This window comes from Lissotriton helveticus, chromosome 3_1 (assembly GCF_964261635.1).
Source record: "Lissotriton helveticus chromosome 3_1, aLisHel1.1, whole genome shotgun sequence".
Lineage (NCBI taxonomy): Eukaryota > Metazoa > Chordata > Amphibia > Caudata > Salamandridae > Lissotriton > Lissotriton helveticus.
This window is the reverse complement of record NC_136061.1, coordinates 1,116,206,187-1,116,228,278: the sequence shown is the minus strand read 5'-3', so window position 1 is coordinate 1,116,228,278 and position 22,092 is coordinate 1,116,206,187. Positions and strand designations below refer to the sequence as shown.

The window sequence follows — 22,092 nt, the reverse complement described above, 5'->3', positions numbered from 1 at the left end:
ATGGCATGGAGCATTCCCATGCACATATTTGAAAAACAAACAAGTTTGAAAGCAGCAATTTTTTTTTTTACTGTAAGCCAATGAAGGGAACGTAATAAAGTTTCAGAAGGAGACCAAGGAGGAAGGTTGCAGACAAGGCGGGCAGTCGTGTTCTGCGCAACCTTAAGTTTGGAGAAAAGGCATTCATTTATTTCAACCATTAAGGAGTTCCCATAGTCCAGGTGGCTCAAAATCAGTGCCTGGACTAATGTTTTCCTGGTCTTCTAAGTAACCCAATGATAGGCTTTTCTGAGCATGCGCATCACACCAAAACATATCCCAGAGATTGAATTGACATACTCATTCATAGAAAGATTGTCTTCTAAGCATACACCTAGATTTTTAGCCATTTTTTTGGGAGTCGGTGCTCATCAGTCGTTGCGTCTTCCTTAAGAGTAGAATTTTTGTTTTAATGGAATTAAGCTGAAGAGAGTTGACCGTCATCCAGGAAGCAATTTTTAACATGCAGTCCCTAACTTTGTTTGGTGGATTCCAGATTTGGCCGCATAGTGATGACAAGTTGGTTGTTAACATATGAGATGGCATCACAGCCACATGACCTGATAACCATAGCCTGGGGAACCACATATATATTAAAGAGGGTAGGGCTTAAAATGGATCCCTGCGGAACGCCTTTATCTAGGACCATGGTTCTGGAGTTAAAAAGGTCTACTTGTTCTGTGTGGGTTTGCTCCAGCCGAACGTTTTATAGCCATCCTAGCACATTGCCACTAACACTGATGTCCCCTCATCTCTGTATTAGGGTTGAGTGAGAGACTGTATCAAAAGCTGCTGTTAGATCCAGGAGAACTAGCATGGCAATGCTGAATGGATTATTACGTTAACGTCTTGCTTGCTGAATTGAATATTACGTTAACATCTTGCTTGCTATATGATGCACCAAAAACATTCATCTATATTGCAACCTAACAGTTGCCAGCACTTTCATTACACTATTTTCCTTCTCACCCTGTGATTTAACAACTAACCAAGCCACAGTACTCATTAAGCTAACATGTTTGAACCTAACCCATGTGGCACTAACATGTCACACTCACTATCATCATGCTTAATGCGCCATCTTTTAGAGAACGATTTATTAATCATAGAGAATACTTTTACTTAGTGCTTTTGAGGAACTATATTCACTTCAGCACCTGGTGGAGGACACATTTAATTTGACAAGAACCCTATGATTGAATATATCTATCATGTTTTTGCAGCCATGAGAAAGCCCAAGGCCAATGGGCAAATATATGGCGAAACACGTGTCGGCTGCCCATAAAATATCAACCTATTGACAAATACTACGACTATGATAAATCTGTATTTAAGAACAATATAAAGCAACACGTTGAATGTTATAAGATTCAACACGTTTCTTTGTAAGCTATGTCCATATGAAGAAATAACGTAAATATTTATACAACAATATTCCAAATTTACGGACAAACTCAACACCCATACATTTATATTTAACAAGAGGCAAGGAAGGTCCATACCTCGAATAACGTCCTATGAGCTTGAAAAAAAGAATAAGGCATTACAAACCCAGGGAGCGAGTACTTGGACCATAAAATGTAAAAACTGATTTTTTACATGTGGCTGCTTTTGCTAATGTGGCGACACGCTGACAAAGCATGTAGGCCTGCCTTATGTATAGTGACATCTCCTTGTATTGTGATGTTGTATCCAGTATAGATGGGGGTACTATGATTATGATGTTCACAACCCAGTAAGAAAAAGCACTGACTGGACAATAATTTGAGTGTTGCATACCAACGAATTGGGGTTACTAGCTGACACCACCTCCCCCGAGTAGGACTTGGACTGCTCTGCATGGCTACCCTAAGAGAATCAAATATTGCAATGGGTTAATTGGCTACCAGTAAAAAGACATGGAGTCAAAACCTTTTCAACTGACGACCCAATGTCTTACTATGTGCAATTATTTAATCAACTGAAAAGAACACAACTGTATAGTTTATATGATTATCTCCCCTCTTTAAGGTCCATAACCACTCATTATATGAAAAGGCTCTAACCAAATCTTTATTAGTGAGTTACAGTCGAGATCCAAAGTAGAATTCTTTTTGCATAAAAGATGTCAACTCATCCTTAACAATATAGATTACTTCTGAGTAATGGGCAAAGATATGATACCACAAGCAGCTCCTAACTATAAACAGGCAGCAATATATGATGAATGCGGATCACATAGCACCCTCTACATATAAAATGCAACACCCTGGAGTCTGTCCAAAGTGAGGTAGTTGCCAAAAACGAAGTTTAGAGTAGACTGACCATCTCCAAGAAGTATGGTGTAGATTGGAACAAGTATGGCAATCAAATAGCTCTAATGCTGCCTAAAATATTGCTGCAGAAAATTGATCATGGCTACCAGCTGTCGTCGTAATTACCCCATACAAGAAATGTGAATTATATTGACTGGTTGCATGACATTATAACGCGTGCATTTACAATGCATGCCTTTACGACGCATCCTTTACCATGCATTGCCTTTCACAGATTTACCTTTACCACTCATGCCTTTACAGTGCAAGGTAAGTAAATATAAGGAAAGTGAAACCCCTAAACACACACAGACATATTTTGTTGTATCAGGGAACCCCTAAACAAAACACCCTTATCACCCTATAACCATCCCCAAATCCTAAAGACACCCATACCACCTTATGCCCCTACCTACATTCTATATCCTAAAAACACCCTTACCGTATACCTATACCCACCCCATAATCTTAAAAATACCCTTGCCACCCATTATACTTACCCACCCCTAAGCCCTTAAAACACCCTTACCCCCATACCCTCACCCACCACAAAACCCTAAAAAACGTACTTATCACATTATACCCCTAAACCCTAATAAAAAAACCTTACCATCCATTACCCACCTCTAAATCCTGAAAACACCCTTACCACCCTATACCCACACCTAGACCCTAAAATACCCTTACCACCCAATACCATTACCCACCCCACAACCCTATAAATGCCCTGTATAGTGGAATGTGCATGCTTGGTTAAAGAAGTTTGAAGAGTTCCAGAGTAAGGAATTCCTGAGAACAGAAAAAAATGTTTTAGCTCTTTATTGTTAAACGCTGGCATGTGATTTTTAAATGGCTGTGCCATCTCAGATTGCCTTGCAAAATGCACATTTACGCTGCAAAACGGAGGAAAAGTCAGACTATGTCCTAATCAACGTTGAGGCTTGGACTAGATTACTCTGTTTAGAGATAAAGCACAGGCCTGAGAGTGATCATGATGCATAGCAAGCTTGGTATATGACTATTTCAAGTTCAATGCACTATAAAGTGTTACTCCAAAATATACAATAGCACTACTAAAAATCTTAAACAGAACGTCTGTATAGTGGAATCAGAAGGAAAAAAGGAGAATACCTTCTTTAATTGGTTTGATGAAGAATATAAGGCATATTAAAAAAGTCACTCTCGTCTGCTCTTGGCAATCGGTGATGTTCAGCCAGCGATGAAGTATATTTTCTGAATCAGAAAATAAACTATAAGAAATGAATACTTAAGGAAAAGACAGCAGTACCATCTAAACTATGCTCAAAACTTCTTGATGTTGTAAAATCAAAGACCCCATATGTTTTTGGAATATGCTATAATCCGGCTACAATTAACAAAATCAGAGATGAAGGACTATGTTGGAGCAAATTTGTGGGTTTCTCACTTCAAACACTCATACAATTAAGAACCCTGCTACAGATTGGGCCACATTAGGAACTACGAGACTAGGCAGTATGGAAGTGGTAATCAGCCTGGTTATTCTCGCCCCAAGATGGCCTGAGCAATAAAAGAACGGAAGACCAACAAAGCTCTAGGCCCAGATCTGGTGCCTGTAGATTTTTTTTTTAGCTGATCCAGAATTCCGGTCAGATACCCTTACCAAATTCTGTAATGTGGCATTTAGGTCAGATTGTATTCTGATGTCTTAGCTCTGCTAGGGAAATTATCTTTGTGTTGCAGGGACAAAGATTTTTCCATCAATGTGAATAAAACTAAGCCTGTGTTGACGAAAGCAGCCATACCATCCAAAATATAATCTAAAATATATAGCATTGGACCATTTTGATTTCTTAGGTATGCGTTTTAATCCTAAACTCAATTGGTGTACTCATCCGGATAAGATAATACTCAAATTCAAGGCATGGTGCAGAGTAGGTACTCAACCATATGTTCTGACAGAAAGCGGTTGCACCAGCACTTTAGGGAGCTGAAATTTGGGGATATTGTAAGTAGAAAACAGTTTTCCTCACACTTTTCTAAAGCTGGTCCCGTGTAACCCACTGATTCCTTTGAATTTAATTTGAGCTGGACATGAAACCATCTGTGACCAAATTTCCCTTTACCCAGTCACTGTACTGGATTAGATTAAATATATATTGCCTTGCGAATGTTTGCTTAAACTCAACAATGAAGTTAATGTCTCTAAAGCAGTATAAAGGGCATCACCTGCAGAAGGCACATATGTAGACTGCTTAATGAATTAAATCTGAGCCAAATATGGATGACCCAGGCCAAATCAATATTTGAGAATAGTATATCTGTAAAAGAGGCATATTGGCAAAGGAAGTCTTCTTTGAAATAAAAAATAAACAGGCTTCTTGACTGCCAATTATTATTTATATAAACTGGGGCTACTTAGATCCGCTGCACCCATAAATGAAATCCTCCTCAAATTTACAATTCAGACTAGGGACCGTCCCAACTAAAGTTATCACTCACAATGAGATGCAGAGATATCACAGTTCTGTACTTGCATGTTAGGGGTCAGAGACTCAGTATTGCTTTTTTGCTCTTTTGTTCCAAAACAGATGCCCCAAGACATGATTGGTGTTAGAAATTAGCCTAATAGTTAACTGGGGTATGAGCCTTGGTCAAGCAGCAACCACAATCCTAGTCATGGTAAGGTACAAGCAAAACCCACATTAACCTGTGCTCACCCCCTCGTAGCTTGGCACAGAGCAGTGAGGCTAAACTTGGAGGCAATGTGTAAAGTATATGGGCAACAGTTTAAACAGTGAAAACACCATACAAAAAGTATCCCACACCAGGTTATAAAAATAGATCTTAATTTAATAAATAAAAAAACAAGACCAGAACGATCAAAATCCAATCAGTAGTACTGGAGTTCAAATTTTTGAAATAATAAACTGCAATATAACACCTAAAATTCTAAAGCACCAACCGTGGCTTTTTAGTCGAACTGGACTGAGTCAAAGTCAAAAGTTCAGGCCAACCACGTCTGAGTGCGGGTCAGATACAATCTCAGATTAGTCTTGCTGAAGGTTTACCTTCTCACGTTGTGTCCCAAGAGTTCAATTCACGTTGGGAGGGGGGTGTTGCAAGGAGCACATTGCAGCATGTGGTTGGCGTGGTGTAAGGAGCAGCCGGGTATCACAGATGGGTGGGCTGCTGCTTCGCACTGGCGGTCCCCTGTGATTGATCGATGCTGTGTGCAACGAGATGGGCTGGCGCAGCGCACTCAGATTTTCGGTGTGGCCAACACAGTTCCAGTGCAGACTGGCCTGGTCGCAGAGGGCCCAAAAGTTAGAATTTAAGAGTCACACCAAGGGTCCGGGACCTAAGAGGCACCACTTGGGAAAAGGAACTCACTGAAGATGGGTCCAGGAGCTGTTAGGGAGCCTGTTCTGTCCCTGAGGCTCAGATCAGGAGGCCAGCAGACTAGCCATTTGAAACACTCTCGAGTCCAGAGTTCAAGATAGGTTGCAGGTCCAGTTCTTCCTCCCCAGGCAAGAGGGCAACAGGTCAGCACAGCAAGAAGGTCCTTGTAGCAGCACAATAGTCCTTCTTGGCAGAGTATCCACAGGTCCAGAAGAGTACTGAAGTGGTGAGGTCTGAGGTCCTTTTTTTATACACAGTTGTGCCTTTCAAGTGGGGAGAAGCTTCTAGAGGCATATCTTTGAAGTGCACAAATGCTGTGCCTTCTTGTCCCTGGCTTCAGACTCACTACAGGAGGGTATGCAGCTCTTTGTATGGAGGCGAGACACTGCTTATTCAGGTGTAACTGAGGCTGAGCCTCCTACCTCTCTTCCTGCTAGTGACGGTTCATCCAGTGACACCTAAGCTTCCATTGTGTGTGGCTGTCTAGGAGGAATACATGAGGCCCAGCTGTCATCTTCACCTAGTTAGGTGACCAGAGACAGGCTGCATATAACGGGTTACCTCTAGTACCATTGATTTGTGGTCTTCTTTCAAAAGAAGGACCTCACTTTCCTACCTGTTGTGAACATACATTATCTACAGTGCATAACTAAACACCAAACATTTTTTTCATGACATTATATTAGTGGCGAAAAAGTCCTACTACATTGTCCTTATTTATCGGGATATACATTACTTAGCCTCAATATTTTATCTTTTTCTAGTTATGCACTGTAGATAATGTTTGTTCACAATTGTCTTTTCAAACTAGTAGTACATGTAAGATAATAGTGTGTAACATTTTTCTGAAAAATAAAAAAACTATTTTAAAGTAAAACTAGTTTTCTAAAATGAAGGGTTATGGAGTACATATTGTGTATGCCTACAAAATGCTATAAAGATATGTATATGCACAGATTGATGTGATAAGGAATATATAGAGAGACCAGTTCATTAATTGAACAACACAGGTAGGAAAGTACGGTCCTGCTTTTGAAAGAAGAGCAAAAATCAATGGTACTAGAGGTAATCCGTTATAAGCAACATATATGTGATTCCAGCCCTAGGGTCCTTAAATGAAACAATCCCCATATTTATATGCAGAGACAGGCTGCAGGCACCAAATGACTAAGGCAACAAAATGCTAACATTCTAAAAGTGCAAAACAACAGGTGATGGACAGAATGCAGAACAATGTCATACATTCACCCCAGTACAGAGATCTGGGCCTAAATCCATCGTTTTTTGCTCACCATGCCTTTCCAGTTTGAACCCAGCCATATGCAAATCAGTCTTGATCCTGTGCCCCATGAGAACAGTCCAGCCCGAACTGCTAAGCCAGGTCCTCCCTGGACTGGAAACAAGCATCCAAGGACCGGTTTCGGGCTTTCAGCCTGGATAGCTTGATTCCAGTGGCATGGAGAGCACGGGACTCACGTCTGAGCATACCCGTCCCACTCGGGGTGACAAATGCAAAGCAACAGGTGATGGACAGAATGCAGAACAATGTCATACATTCACCCCAGTACAGAGATCTGGGCCTAAATCCATCGTTTTTTTGCTCACCATGCCTTTCCAGTTTGAACTCAGCCATATGCAAATCAGTCTTGACCCTGTGCCCCATGGGAACAGTCCAGCCCGAACTGCTAAGCCAGGTCCTCCCTGGACTGGAAACAAGCATCCAAGGACCAGTTTCGGGCTTTCAGCCTTCTTCAGCCTGGATAGCTTGATTCCAGTGGCATGGAGAGCACGGGACTCACGTCTGAGCATACCCGTCCCACTCGGGGTGACAAATGCAAAACAACAGGTGATGGACAGAATGCAGAACAATGTCATACATTCACCCCAGTACAGAGATCTGGGCCTAAATCCATTGTTTTTGTGCTCACCATGCCTTTCCAGTTTGAACTCAGCCATATGCAAATCAGTCTTGACCCTGTGCCCCATGGGAACAGTCCAGCCCGAACTGCTAAGCCAGGTCCTCCCTGGACTGGAAACAAGCATCCAAGGACCGGTTTCGGGCTTTCAGCCTGGATAGCTTGATTCCAGTGGCATGGAGAGCACGGGACTCACGTCTGAGCATACACGTCCCACTAGGAGTGACAAATACAAAACAACAGCTGATGGACAGAATGCAGAACAATGTCATACATTCACCCCAGTACAGAGATCTGGGCCTAAATCCATCGTTTTTTTGCTCACCATGCCTTTCCAGTTTGAACCCAGCCATATGCAAATCAGTCTTGACCCTGTGCCCCATGGGAACAGTCCAGCCCGAACTGCTAAGCCAGGTCCTCCCTGGACTGGAAACAAGCATCCAAGGACCGGTTTCGGGCTTTCAGCCCTCTTCAGCCTGGATAGCTTGAATCCAGTGGCATGGAGAGCACAGGACTCACGTCTGAGCATACCCGTCCCACTCGGGGTGACAAATGCAAAACAGGTGATGGACAGAATGCAGAACAATGTCATACATTCACCCCAGTACAGAGATCTGGGCCTAAATCCATTGTTTTTTTGCTCACCATGCCTTTCCAGTTTGAACTCAGCCATATGCAAATCAGTCTTGACCCTGTGCCCCATGGGAACAGTCCAGCCCGAACTGCTAAGCCAGGTCCTCCCTGGACTGGAAACAAGCATCCAAGGACCAGTTTCGGGCTTTCAGCCTTCTTCAGCCTGGATAGCTTGATTCCAGTGGCATGGAGAGCACGGGACTCACGTCTGAGCATACCCGTCCCACTCGGGGTGACAAATGCAAAACAACAGGTGATGGACAGAATGCAGAACAATGTCATACATTCACCCCAGTACAGAGATCTGGGCCTAAATCCATCGTTTTTTTGCTCACCATGCCTTTCCAGTTTGAACTCAGCCATATGCAAATCAGTCTTGACCCTGTGCCCCATGGGAACAGTCCAGCCCGAACTGCTAAGCCAGGTCCTCCCTGGACTGGAAACAAGCATCCAAGGACCGGTTTCGGGCATTCAGCCCTCTTCAGCCTGGATAGCTTGATTCCAGTGGCATGGAGAGCACAGGACTCACGTCTGAGCATACCCGTCCCACTCGGGGTGACAAATGCAAAACAACAGGTGATGGACAGAAGGCAGAACAATGTCATACATTCACCCCAGTAAGAGATCTGGGCCTAAATCCATCATTTCTTTGCTCACCATGCCTTTCCAGTTTGAACCTAGCCATATGCAAATCAGTCTTGACCCTGTGCCCCATGGGAACAGTCCAGCCCGAACTGCTAAGCCAGGTCCTCCCTGGACTGGAAACAAGCATCCAAGGGCCTGGATAGCTTGATTCCAGTGGCATGGAGAGCACGGGACTCACGCCTGAGCATACCCGTCCCACTCGGGGTGACAAATGCAAAACAACAGGTGATGGACAGAATGCAGAACAATGTCATACATTAACCCCAGTACAGAGATCTGGGCCTAAATCCATCGTTTTTTTGCTCCCCATGCCTTTCCAGTTTGAACCCAGCCATATGCAAATCAGTCTTGACCCTGTGCCCCATGGGAACAGTCCAGCCCGAACTGCTAAGCCAGGTCCTCCCTGGACTGGAAACAAGCATCCAAGGACCGGTTTCGGGCTTTCAGCCTGGATAGCTTGATTCCAGTGGCATGGAGAGCACGGAACTCACGTCTGAGCTTACCCGTCCCACTCGGGGTGACAAATGCAAAACAACAGGTGATGGACAGAATGCAGAACAATGTCATACATTCACCCCAGTAAGAGATCTGGGCCTAAATCCATCATTTCTTTGCTCACCATGCCTTTCCAGTTTGAACCTAGCCATATGCAAATCAGTCTTGACCCTGTGCCCCATGGGAACAGTCCAGCCCGAACTGCTAAGCCAGGTCCTCCCTGGACTGGAAACAAGCATCCAAGGGCCTGGATAGCTTGATTCCAGTGGCATGGAGAGCACGGAACTCACGTCTGAGCTTACCCGTCCCACTCGGGGTGACAAATGCAAAACAACAGGTGATAGACAGAATGCAGAACAATGTCATACATTCACCCCAGTACAGAGATCTTTCTAAAAGTGGCATTTTCAGAATTGTTAAAATCCGGCTTCACCGTAATTTAGGATTTTAAATTAGGATTCCAGAAACACCAAATATGAAACATTTATCTCTTCTCATTCAGAAATTTCACTTATAAAATGTAATTAGGCAATTTCAAAGTTATCCTATGGGAGAGAAGGGTCTTGCAGTAGTGAATAACAAATTTGAGTTGTTCACTAACAAGACATATAAAACTAGTACATGTCCAATCATTTTAATACACTGCACCCTGCCCTGCCAGGGCCTACCTTAGGGTGACTTTCATGTATTAAAAAGTGTGGGCCTGGCAAAAGGTTTATTTTACCAGGTCGACATGGCAGTTTAAAACTGCACAGACAGGCTCTTGCAATGGTAGGCCTGAGATATGTTTATAGGGTTTACTTAAGTAGGTGGCACAATCAGTGCTGCAGGCCCACTAGCAGGATTTAGTTTACATGCCCTGGGCACTTGTAGTGCACTTTCCTAGGGACTTATAACTAAATTAAATATGGCAATTGGGTTTAAGCCAGTGTTACACCGTTTTAAGCACAGGGTGCAAGCAGAGTTCATAAGCCCAGCAAAAACGAAGTCAGCAGAAACAGGAGGTGTGAAGGCAATAAGTTAGGGGGAAACCTCGCCAAGATTGCCAGGGCTTGTCCCTTTATTTAAGTATAATTAAGCGAGGAACTACTCTGCCGTTTTATCTCGATGCTACTTGACAGATATTTTGTTTCCTTGGGCCGCTACTTAACCCCTTAGGTGCTGCGCACGTTCAGTGGCCGACGGCACCACTACCTCCGTAGTGCTGCCGTCGGCCGTTGAACGTTCGAACTGCACCTGCGCAATGAAACGTCCAGCACTGGAGATGGACGTTCCATAGCAGCTATGAGGTTATACATGGTCAGCATAGCTCATTCTAAGGAAAGACCCTTAACAAATGTTTGTTGTTAAGATTGGAGGCTAGTGTTTTTATTTTTGCCTATGACTTTTAATGAACTATTACACCGCTGGTCAGAATTATATATTTATTTATGGGTATTTTGTAATTGTTATACGGTATTTACTATGTTGTGGCTCAAAGCTGAAGCAATACACTTTACTTACAGCTGTGTTGCATGTTTAATGCGTGGAGCCGGTGGTGGTCACCGACGCTCATGTATTTTTTGGACCAAAACTTCTTTTTTCATCAGACTTTGACTCCGATCCAGATAGAGAAGTGTAGAACATAACAGAGAAAGATATAAAAACATTAACAAATTTAGAAAGTAGAAATGAAAGAAGAGCCTACAAAATTGCAATCAAAAGGCAGATATGCTAGACCTACTTGATATTCAGAAGTAGGCCCGTAAGGAAAAAAAAGCTTTGGGCCTCTGCGTTTTTATTTATTTAAAATGTACATATTAGGCTCTGGTGGTGTCGCACTGTACTTTAATCATAAACATAATAAGATGGTGTTTCCTTGCCAGTAATTCTTTGACAGCTGTATTTCAACCCGTTAGACTCTTTTGGTCTAACCATTCTGTTTTTTCTCCTTAAGCTCATGAGCGCTGTTCAGAAAGGATTTGTTTCCAGCAGCAGACTGGCGATGCTGATGAAAAGTGCCGAGGAGAACCTGGACCAGAGAGTTCCTGTTTCTGTGGACCGCAGCGGTGGAGGAGTGTGAGTCTTAACCGCAAATAAGGGTGCACAGGTGGATGGGCGCAACTGCTTCTCTGTGCTGAACATATTCCAAGCTTCTCAGCGTGGCTTCGCTCTGACATGTGCTCTTAAATTGGCACCCAGTGTGACATTGATTAGATGGAACGGTTTTATATGTTCGTGTTAATTGTTGCCCGTCTACATTGCTGTTCATAAATGTGTGACACCCTGGAATTGACAAATAATCCCTAAACTGTGAGGGGCTATAGTGGTTATTATTTCAAGTTTGGGGGCACAAAACTAAATTATGGAGGCCCGGTTCACTGTCACGGGAGCAGAAGGAAATGCGTGGCAAAATGTAGCTCCTTAGTGTGAGGTTTGAACAGAGCCCAATCTTAACCTTTTCAAGCTAAAATTGAATGTTCATATTGAGTAATAGAGCTACTCCCTAAAATATGGCCACACATGACAGTCTTGGTTAAGAAAATGCACTAGAATTCACGTCCCACATTTCAGTTTACTAGCATGTAATAAGAAGTTGTTAGGTTATCAGGTGGCCGACCACTTTTGTTAACACATACATTACCACACTTTTTTTGCTCAAACTATCTATATTTAAATAGTTCCCATCGGTCCTGAGCTTGACAACACAGTGTCCGATGAACCAAACGAAAACGGATTACAATACTACTGCTTACATACTCATGCGCCTAGACAAATCATTTTAAATCAAATATTTTTAAAAGACCAGCCAATTGTCACATATTCTATGATAAAAGAATCAAATCACACCACACGGTAACATAAACATACTGCGTAATAAAACGTAATTCTCACTTTTCTAATAACGCGTAGGATATTAAGTTGAAGCATAATTCCTTTTGCTGTCCATGTTCACTTAATCTAAATAAAATTACTTTACATCTAACATTAAACATGGTTCGGCTTGTGAAAGATGGAAGCATTCCTCCCCTCCTGAACCAAAAAAAAATCATGTTTTGTTTTTCCTTTCCTCTCTGAACTCTTAAATGTATTGACATTATTTTTTTACGAAGTTTTATATAGCGCGAACTTGTCTCGAAGGTATCGGTCTCTCCATTTTTTGTGGAGGGTGTTTTCAGGCTTTTATTTTATGCTTTGAGTTACTAGAAGCAGAAATCACACATTCAATATATTTCTTGTGTAAATAATAGGTGTGCGTACTATTCCATACTCTTGGTATACAGTCTTAAATTTTAGGAATACAAAAGCGATGTGTGGCGCACAGTGACTGTGATTTTCCAGTTTCATCGAAGGTGAATACATTTGCCTCAAACCTTTGTCTGATGAAGTTGATTTGTGTATTTGTTAAGCCATACATTGTAAGGCCACCGACATCTACTTGAAGCCAGTGCGATTACTTGGGAACTATATAGTATATGCATTTAAGGGTTAGAGACCCTATATTTTAGTTCTGGATCATTCTAGTGTTTGGTTCTGCTCAGTGGTTCTGCTCAGGCAGCGTCTGGTTGTAAGTTTTCATGCTTGATTATTTTCTATCTTGGTTTGTGATGGTGAGAATATATTGGGCTTTGACTTTTACAAGTATCTCAGGTTGTGTGTTCAATATTGAGAGTGGTCTCTAGAGGTTGTTAAAGTTGATAACCATTAAAACTAGCTTTTGCAGTGTTTTATCTTAACTAACTAGTCAGCTATTTTGTATTACTTCAAAGATTGATTTTGATATATTGTCCACTGTAATGTGTTTTGTGGAGTTTAAATCAAGTTGGATTTCACTGCTGTCTAGGCTTGACCAGCCTACTTTATTGAAGTTGTACATGCACATTAAAATGCTCAGTTGACAAGGCTGCTCTCTGTGGCATTACATGTGTATGGACAGTGTCTGATATAGTGTGCATAGATCCAGAGGTGTCTTAGAGAAGTGACTGAAAAAGTAGTTTGAGACGGTTTCTGGGATTGAATATATATCTTCATAGCGGAATAGAAGTGTACAGCATTAATGCTGATCGGGACTACTAACTAATGACAAAAGAAGAGGAAGCTTTCCTTTTTTTGTGGCTTTAAATTAGTTACTAATTTTATATGCGAATAAAAGTACATCTAAGTTATTACACATATGCTCTCTCCAACCCACTTTACTGATATCACCTAATAATTTGCACTTAAAGGAAAAACACATATTCCCTACCATCCTCACAATATTGCTAGATTAAAATTGAGATTGCATTAAAGGAAAAGTAAATGCGAGTAATCCTGAGAAGGACAAGAAAGTAGAAAGTTGAGATCAGGGAAATATCCTACAGAAATGTTTCATGCATATTTAGTTGTACCATTACAGAACTTTACGCTACATCCTTCCAAATTCTTCTTCCATTAAATATAGGGAGTTTGTGACTTTTCGCAAGGTTGCAGAGTTATTCAAATCAGATGTCCACTCCTCAGCTGTTAGGAATTTCTTACATTTCCATTTATGCAGTGTAGATGCCTTATAGTTGTACTTTCTCTAGCAATCACTTTTTTTGAATCCATGATTAAAATCCTTCATCCCTTATTTAGGAAGGCCATTAAGCATGAGAGATTTTGGGTTTTTACTTGAGGTTCTCCTTCATAACCCATTCTTTCAGTTGTTTCTTTCCACCGATCATTTCCAGCAATAGAAATTGGAACATTATCTTCTGATTGCGTTCCAGTATAATTGGTGATACATTCTAGGCACTTCTTGGATTCTTGTCACGTCACTATTGATTTCAGAATTGTTAGCAAAATTATAGCCCGCTTCTCTTTGGAAATAGTTTTACCATACTCTTTATTCCAATCTTGTGATGATTTCTTTTTTGTTAAACAACCAGAGCTATTCGAATCAGTGGGTACAAATTTAATAGATAGTCAGAGTTGAGTGCCATCATTTACTCAGATGAGAGTTCTTCATTTACATATTCTTACATCACGTATATTCATTTGCAAAACTTTTACCACTGCATGAGTGCTTTTCTTAATAGGAGATAATTCCTGAGATGAGAGACTCTCAGACCAAGATTAATATTTAACCATGGAAAAATGACTTTGGCTATTTCAGTTGAGTTGAATAGTTATAGAATAACACTGCTAATCCATTCCTACCAGCAACCTAATCATCTGTACTCCCAGATCATTAAAATGTAGAAATCAGAGGGCTCATTGAAGTGGCTTACTACATTTTTTTATTATGTTATAGATTTGTGACAGACACTATAGTTCTCAAACTTTTTAGGCTAGAGGATACAAAGATGGGCGAAATGGTCCATTGCATAAAACTCCATCTCGAACCAGGATTGGCATAACATCCTTGTCTTTTGTATAATAAAAGTCTTATAGAGGTATTTTGCAAAGGTGATGGAATAAGATAGTATTTATTTTGTACATTACCTTACAAAACAGCCTTAAGATATTTTTGATTTGGTTGTCTGTTAATAACGCCAAAAAATCTGAGGCCTTGTTATGTAACATCTACGTGTATGTTGTGGCTCTCAAGAAAACATAACTGATTTGTTCCTAAGATATTTCTATCTTTGAGTCTTGGCCAAAGAATACTAGAACACCATTATATGGGAAGCTCTACTTTGCTCTTAATTTCTTAAATGAACGCCTGTGCAAGTTCATATTTAATGCCTTGTTCTCTAGATAATTAGCCCAGGTGTCAAGCACAGTAATGTGCATTGATGAAAGGGTTAAAGATAATTAATGGTTTTACCGGTAAGAGCTGAATGATTTTGAGGACAGGGGTGATGTGTTCATGTCCTCTATGTCCAAGCTTGAGTTGAGAGAGAGCCTTCTGCTTTGTAAAGTATTTTTAGCTTTATATGATTCTGCGCTCTGTACAGTATGGTTCGGTTAAGTAGTTTTAGAAGAAATTGTAACCTTAGTCTTGCAATGGAATAGCCCTTTTTCAGAAATTTCACAACATTTTACCTTAACATTCCTCTGTAGAGCTGGTTTATGCATTTGAGCCTTTATCCTTTCTTGAGTAAGTGGAGGCTTCGAACTATAGAGCACTTTTAAAGGCATTTCTTCGATAGACCAAAGTAACCAGGATAACACGAGATATTTCTTTCACTTCTCTAATGTTTTTTAAATAATAAGTTATCTACTTGTCATGAGCCTAAAACTAAATCCCAGTTTATCTTATTTTTGTGGCCAGGCAAGGTTTAGGGCCTGCTTGTTAAAGCATCAGTCGATGTAGCTGGGACACTTGGACTGCCAGTGTTTGTGTTTTTCACCAAACTGCTCCAGCAGTTGTATATCATAACACATTTCTTTTTGCCTCTCGGCTGAAACCGGAATTACTAAACATGTTTGACCAGGATAAATTGTTAAACACTTAACCTAGAAGCAGTTTTGGCAGTAGTCAGCCAATTGTAGTATCTTTTGTTGTTTCATTTCCTTTAGTTTGGATCTCTATACTAAACAAATGTTTACCTTCTTTTAAAGTGCATTTTCCTATCATGTGGCTTATATGACATCCCAAATGTCCTCCTTCGGAGAATGTTAGAGGCTTTGCAAGTTCTAGAACATTTCTTTTATTGAAGCTTTAACAAGTACAGCTATGTGTATCGTTCTTGGTCTTAAGTGAAGAATGGTTAATTTTTTTTAACTAGATTCTAATTCTAGTGTTTTCATACATTTAACATTCTTTGGTTACCTCTCCATGGAGTAAATATCAGTTTCTGAGATAATTTCAAAAAAAGTGCCAAAATCTAGGCGTCATAGACACTTCCTACGCTTTGTATAAGTTGCCACATTTTGGGAGGATTTACAGAATCCTGTGAAAGTATGAACATGTTTGCAATTATAGATTCTGTTGTTCACGTTGTCTGCTATGTGTACTCAACCTGCATTTTGTGAACACCTCCAAACGTATGAGTTTGTGCTTTTCACGCTTCTTTACAGTGTCACCCAGAATGCCTCCTGTCCTTTTTCACTTTAGAATGTCCCCTGTAGCGAGTCTAGTTTTAAGTGGAAATGTTTGTGAATCTAGTAGAACAGCTCTGGATCATCTGAGTTAGCTATGTGCACTACATTATCTCTGTGGTGTTTTTTGACCACTCAAATCGTGGCCAGTCAATCACTATTTCCAACGTTGGAATCAAGGTACTTGGAGAAGAAAGGATTCCGATGGCCGCAGGGAGCAGCCAGGAACATATAATGAAAACATTTCTATAAGATCATTTGTACCCAATAGATGGTAAGCAAGGTGGACATGGCAGAGTGACTTAAAGGCGATTCTCTTTGCCACTGGAAGCCAGTGTAGGACATCCATTGCCGCTTATGAAGAGAGCGCAGTGGGCGAGCCAAAGAGCGTTTGGCTGCCACATTTTGTATGTGCTGCAGTTTCTTCAGTGTTCTCACTGAGATGCCCAAAAAAGGACAATTGCAATAGTGCAGAATGCTCAAAATGGTTGCCTAGACTACTATCCTGCGAGTGCCATTGGTAGAAAAGGAAAGATTTTCCTCATAACCTTCAAAAGCAGACAGCAAGAAGATTTCAAGTGATTCAATTGTCTAACCATGGAGAGGGTCAGAGTCCAGAAAGAACTAAGGTTTTTCACAACTTTAGAAGGTGCCAAGGCATAAACCAATCTGGGGTCCAGATGGTCATAGAATCCTACATTTTATCAGGGTCAAACTTTAAGCGTTCACGCCCAGCCAGGAAGTATCCACCTTCATACAATGATGAAAGGAATCAGACGAGAAGACACTGAAGAGTCCATTGCGATGATCAACTGGGTGTCTCTGCATATTTCACATAATGTAGTCCCTAAGCTCTTATAAGAATCAACAGAGGTCAGATATAGATGTTAAACAAAGTAGGACTAAGTGCTGACCCCGGAGGGAATCCTTGCTGTACGACTGTATATTTCGACTGATAAAGTGGAGGAAACACAGCCTGACACTAATCCATTAAGTATAATGTACACAACATTAATGCCCACTTTTTTAGGCCATTCTTCACCAGTGTGGAGAAGGGTCTCCAATGTGATACTGTGTCGAAAGCATCAGACAAATCAAGTAGCAAGCTTGTTTATTCACACCCAAAATCTGTCCTTCGTTTTCAGTATGTTCTCAAATATGCTTTTTAGGCCTTGGTTGGAAGTGCAACAGTCAAGTAGACCTTTAGCTTACAGTATAATAGTCAGGTGTGGGTCCAACCCTTCAACTGTTAGCATTTTTGGTCACCCTCTTTCAGCTATTGGCTTTAGACTTTATCAATCACGTGTTGGCTCAGCCAAAAGGACATTTCTTCTCACTAGATTCTATTTGCTGTTAGTGCTTATCTTTCTCCCTACTGTGCAGTGCATGCATTAAACTGCATGTGAGACTTTATTTCAGCTTTAGGCCTCTGTTAGCTCTTGTTTGCTCCCTCACATCCGTCCCTCTTTCTAGAGTGTGTCGCTCTGCCTTTCTCCCTCCCACCTCTCAATCCTCACTTATGTCCCTCACTTTTTTCACTTGTATGCTCCTCATTCCTCCATCCACTATCTTTCCTTTCCTCTCCCCTGGCCCTCTCTGTATTCCCTGTGTGCTGCTTATTCACTGTGGTTTCCATCCATTCGCCCTTCCTCCTACTCTTCCCTCCCAGAGGCTTCTCATTAGTTCCGGCAAAGCAGGAAGACTTTGTTTTTTATAGAAATGAAAGGCTATCTATAGTGAAGGTTCTCTTATCTTGCAATACCTTAAAGTCATACCTTACTATGTCATAGAAACCAAAAAAGGATTGTAATCAGGGGTCCCTTGCCATTTGCCTTTACTTGAGATAGAAACAAAGACAGGCATTGCAACCTTCAAGTTAGACAGCCTTACTATTATTTGGCTTCAATGTGCTTATGCTGTGTGATTAGTGCATCAAATCCAGACCTCTTGTCTGTCATTACTCAATATGGATTTGTGGCCCATTTTAAAGTTGCCACCATGCTCAATTTGTTTAGTGAGTCTCCTCAGTCACTGCATGGACAAGGAAAAGGTATACATTTAAAAAGCACTTATTTGCTCATTCACAGAAGTATATGTAATAATTTCTGAATACAAAAGTAACGCGAACTCCTACTTTTAGGGCAAACTCCTTTTTTTAATAACTTGATGCCTTTCATTCTGTTTTAAATATGGGACGGCACAGAAAAATCCTGGATGCATGTGTATAAGTTAGTAATGCGAGATGCATGTAGACTACCTGTTCTCTGAGCTAGATAAAATGTGACTGTAAGGGGTGTTGACAAAGTGATTGAAGAGCTATGTCTCTTAAAATTAGCAGTGGGCCTGATGTTAGAAATCTAGCAAACACCTTACATATGGTCAGATTTCTTTAATGTTTGTTGCCTTTTGCTCAGGGCATATTGTGTTAAAACAAGGAGGTAAATACTTTATTTAAAATGCTTGGAATTATTGAAATATTTAATAGTTCATTTGATCGTTCGTGAGGCCCAAACTTGTATGAAGTTCTTCTGCAGTGCAACATGCAGTGCCTTTGAAACATACTTAAGTTGAATTCAAGATCGTTGGCCTGTCCTATAATGCCTTGAGTGTGCAAGGCAGGTTTGGAGGAGGGGGGCACACCAGCACTTTTCACAAACAGGCATGTGCCTCTTCCGGATTAGGAGCGCTCTTTTATTTAGATACAAAAGTTAAAAGTATTGTCACCCCTGCCCCAATCGTGCCTCTCAAAATTTGCCAACGGTTCATATTTGGGAAATTAACCATATGAGCTTTCATTATTTTTGTCATCATGGGTGTGTACACATTTATGAAAATGTTTTTCGGTGTAAATTCTTGTCTATTTAATTCTGGTCAAAAGTGGTAACTCTGAATTGTGAGTACATGTAAAGTAACTGATGTCTCTGCCGGTAAGTCAGCCTTATCGCCAAAGCTTCTTTTTGGCACTTAGCAGGAATGGCTTGCAAGTCTATATTACCATTGGCTTTATGATCTGCATATGTAGAGTCCAAATCCCTGTTGGCATAGCAACAGTTCTAAGGTGTACTTGTCTCACTGTTCGTGCTTTAGGTTACAATAGCGATGGGGTTTAGAAATTAGCCCCGAGTGAACGTACTATCAGACTGTTCAGTCACATGTTTGTAGTCAGTTACATGAAAGACGGCTAGAATGTCCCTTGTATGTACAAAATGTAATTTTGGGGAGATTTGGGAACAAGGGGTTTCGATGGCACACGCCAAAGATTATTTTTTGAAGAATGGAGTAGGCATAATTCTGCCATTTTCTCAATCGCTGCTTCTTTTTCATGATAAAATACAAAATATATGCCTACCAGTAATGTACAATAGGCCGAATATAAAAGCATGACTGTTAAGATGTATTTTCACCGAATGTAATTGGTTCATACTGAAAGAACGCACAAATCACTGGTCAGTTTCATAATTAAACTTTTGTAATATATTCGTGAGGAGAAATTAACATGTACTATGCACTGAATTATTGTGGCGGCAAAGTTACATTGACAAGCTTTTTTAATGAGTTTATAAAAAAATCATTAAAGACAGACACCGAATCTGAACTGTGGCATGCACTGCATGTTCTCGTGCCATTTTATGTATTGTGCGAGGTTATTGTACTAGATTGGACTGTTAAATGCTATGTGTGCGACCGGATTATCATTTTTAAAACTGTCTCGGTGTTTTATTGCCATTATTTATTACTTTTGATATACAGAATGAGCTGCATGCATTTATAGAGCAGTAAGGGGATGTATTTAATGTGCCTTGTTTTTAACTGAATAAGAACTGAAAGCATGAATCAATAAAAGTGATTAAAATGGGCCACTCGTTGGCACTTTGATGTTACTGTCAATTTCAGATATAACTTTATGATAAGTCTTAAAGATATTTTAAAAATAAGTGTGATTTTCTTTATATTTTGTGTACCGGTCAGTGCGTGTATGAATTATCCTGTTTTATGTTGCTCTTTGTGGAACAGTTTTAAATTGGAAATTAGAATTGTGTGGTGGCATTGGCATAAATGTACATGAATTTGAAATGTCCCTGTTGATTTATTGTTTACACACATAAACTGAGGTGTAATGTACGTATTATACAAAAGAAATCGTGCTTGTTTTTCTTTCTAAACAAAATTGATTCAGGCCAAGTGCTGGAAATACGCTCAGAAATTGAGTCCTCGCTTGGGGTCCTGTCGGAAGTGCTGCAAAGTCTTTTCAAGGTCACCATTCAGAACTAATTTTGCACACTGGAATATTTAAAACCTTTCTCGTTGTCAGTGGATTACAAAAGAGGCTGCCAGATGAAATGCAAATCCGATCTCTAGGGGTTGACGTTTCATTCATCCGAAGGTCAGAGGTTCGAATCCAGGCACATCCGTGTTGCACTTAATAAAAAAGATGGATTCCATCTGGCAGCCTATGTGAAGTGACTGTTGGAGGGAGGGAACTTCACAGCAAGTGTTTGGAGGACCGGTGTACCTCCCATCACAGCCTTCACTTACTGTTGGTTTTGCTAATAGTCTATGCAGATACTTACATTGCGGACTACTTTTGGCATTCACTCTTCACATTGTACAGGTGATCCCTGGTTCTACTGGTATAGCCCATGGTTTTTGCTCTAAGGATGGAGTTTCTCTTTCATCTATGTGAAATTGGTACTTTTCTAAATCAAGATGCTCAGAGTATTTTGGCCATATGTAGTAGGTTTGTTTTAATCTTTGGTATCCAAGAGTAAATCACAGCTAAAATAGGAAGAAGACACTTCTATTTAAGCAGGCCCTCCTGCTTAGGTTAAGTGTGTAAACGTAATCTCTCCTCTTATACGTTAACCTGTTAATGTGTGAATTTGTGTGTATGTGTGTGTGTGTGTATGTGTGTCTGTCTGTAGTATGCCTACATATGAAACTAGTGTTCTTGTATTTGAGAATTTCCTTGATCTGCACTTTTATTTTCAAACCAATCGCATACCTGGAAAGGACCCGCATCCCACTTTGAGAATGCCTCCTTTTTTCTACTTTACCAGATGCACTCTTACTCAGCCACTTCCAAATGGTATGCAGCTCGGGTATTAACTGAATTATCTAGATCTCAAAAGCAAATCAATTAAAGATTTACAGATTTATAATGGAAAAAAGGTTACGGAGAAGAAAGTGTATAAAGTGCAAAATCTGCATTAATATTTTATTGCCGGTATTAAAACTGGGTGCTCCCTATGTCAAAGTTGAACTGATTATATTTGATTAGGCGAGAAAAACTGTGTGAGGTGCGCTTATTCCAATGTGTCTTTGTGGTGATAAAATGCAGTAGGCTATGTGTCAAAGAAAAGCGAAAGGCACTGTAATGATTTCTAGTATTTTTCTTTAAACTTTAGCCTACTCCCCTCTAAAATGGAACAAGAGCCCTGAATTTACACAGTGGTATGAAAGGGCTTTGATGACACGCAGGATATTTGCTCAGGTATCCAGACAGAGCTAATCATGAGCTTTACTTCACAATCCATACTTGACATGTTCTCTGCTGGATGCTGTGTTTAAGGTATATTTCCGAGATCTTCCCTGATCATATTTTACCCGCTTCCTCATACTGTGGTTAGTTGTGTGATCATGCAGCTTTTCAACAAACAATAACTTGGTGCATGGTGGTGTGGCCCCTGAAAGCTTTTGGATCAGTG

The 22,092-nt window shown here is 40.6% G+C and overlaps 1 protein-coding gene across 3 annotated transcripts in view; it reads left to right on the top strand.

Moving 5' to 3' along the window:
• The window catches only part of GPD2 (glycerol-3-phosphate dehydrogenase 2), a 1,236,906-nt gene that overhangs the window by 1,036,805 nt on the left and 178,009 nt on the right, over window positions 1-22,092 (top strand). For 2 of the 3 annotated variants that reach the window (XM_078681716.1, XM_078681715.1), the window contains exon 17: window positions 11,340-11,461. In XM_078681716.1, coding sequence (XP_078537842.1) covers window positions 11,340-11,461 — 122 coding nt within the window. Of the gene's footprint in view, window positions 1-11,339; window positions 20,528-22,092 lie in introns of those variants that run through there. The other variant, XM_078681717.1, reaches the window with a different exon arrangement.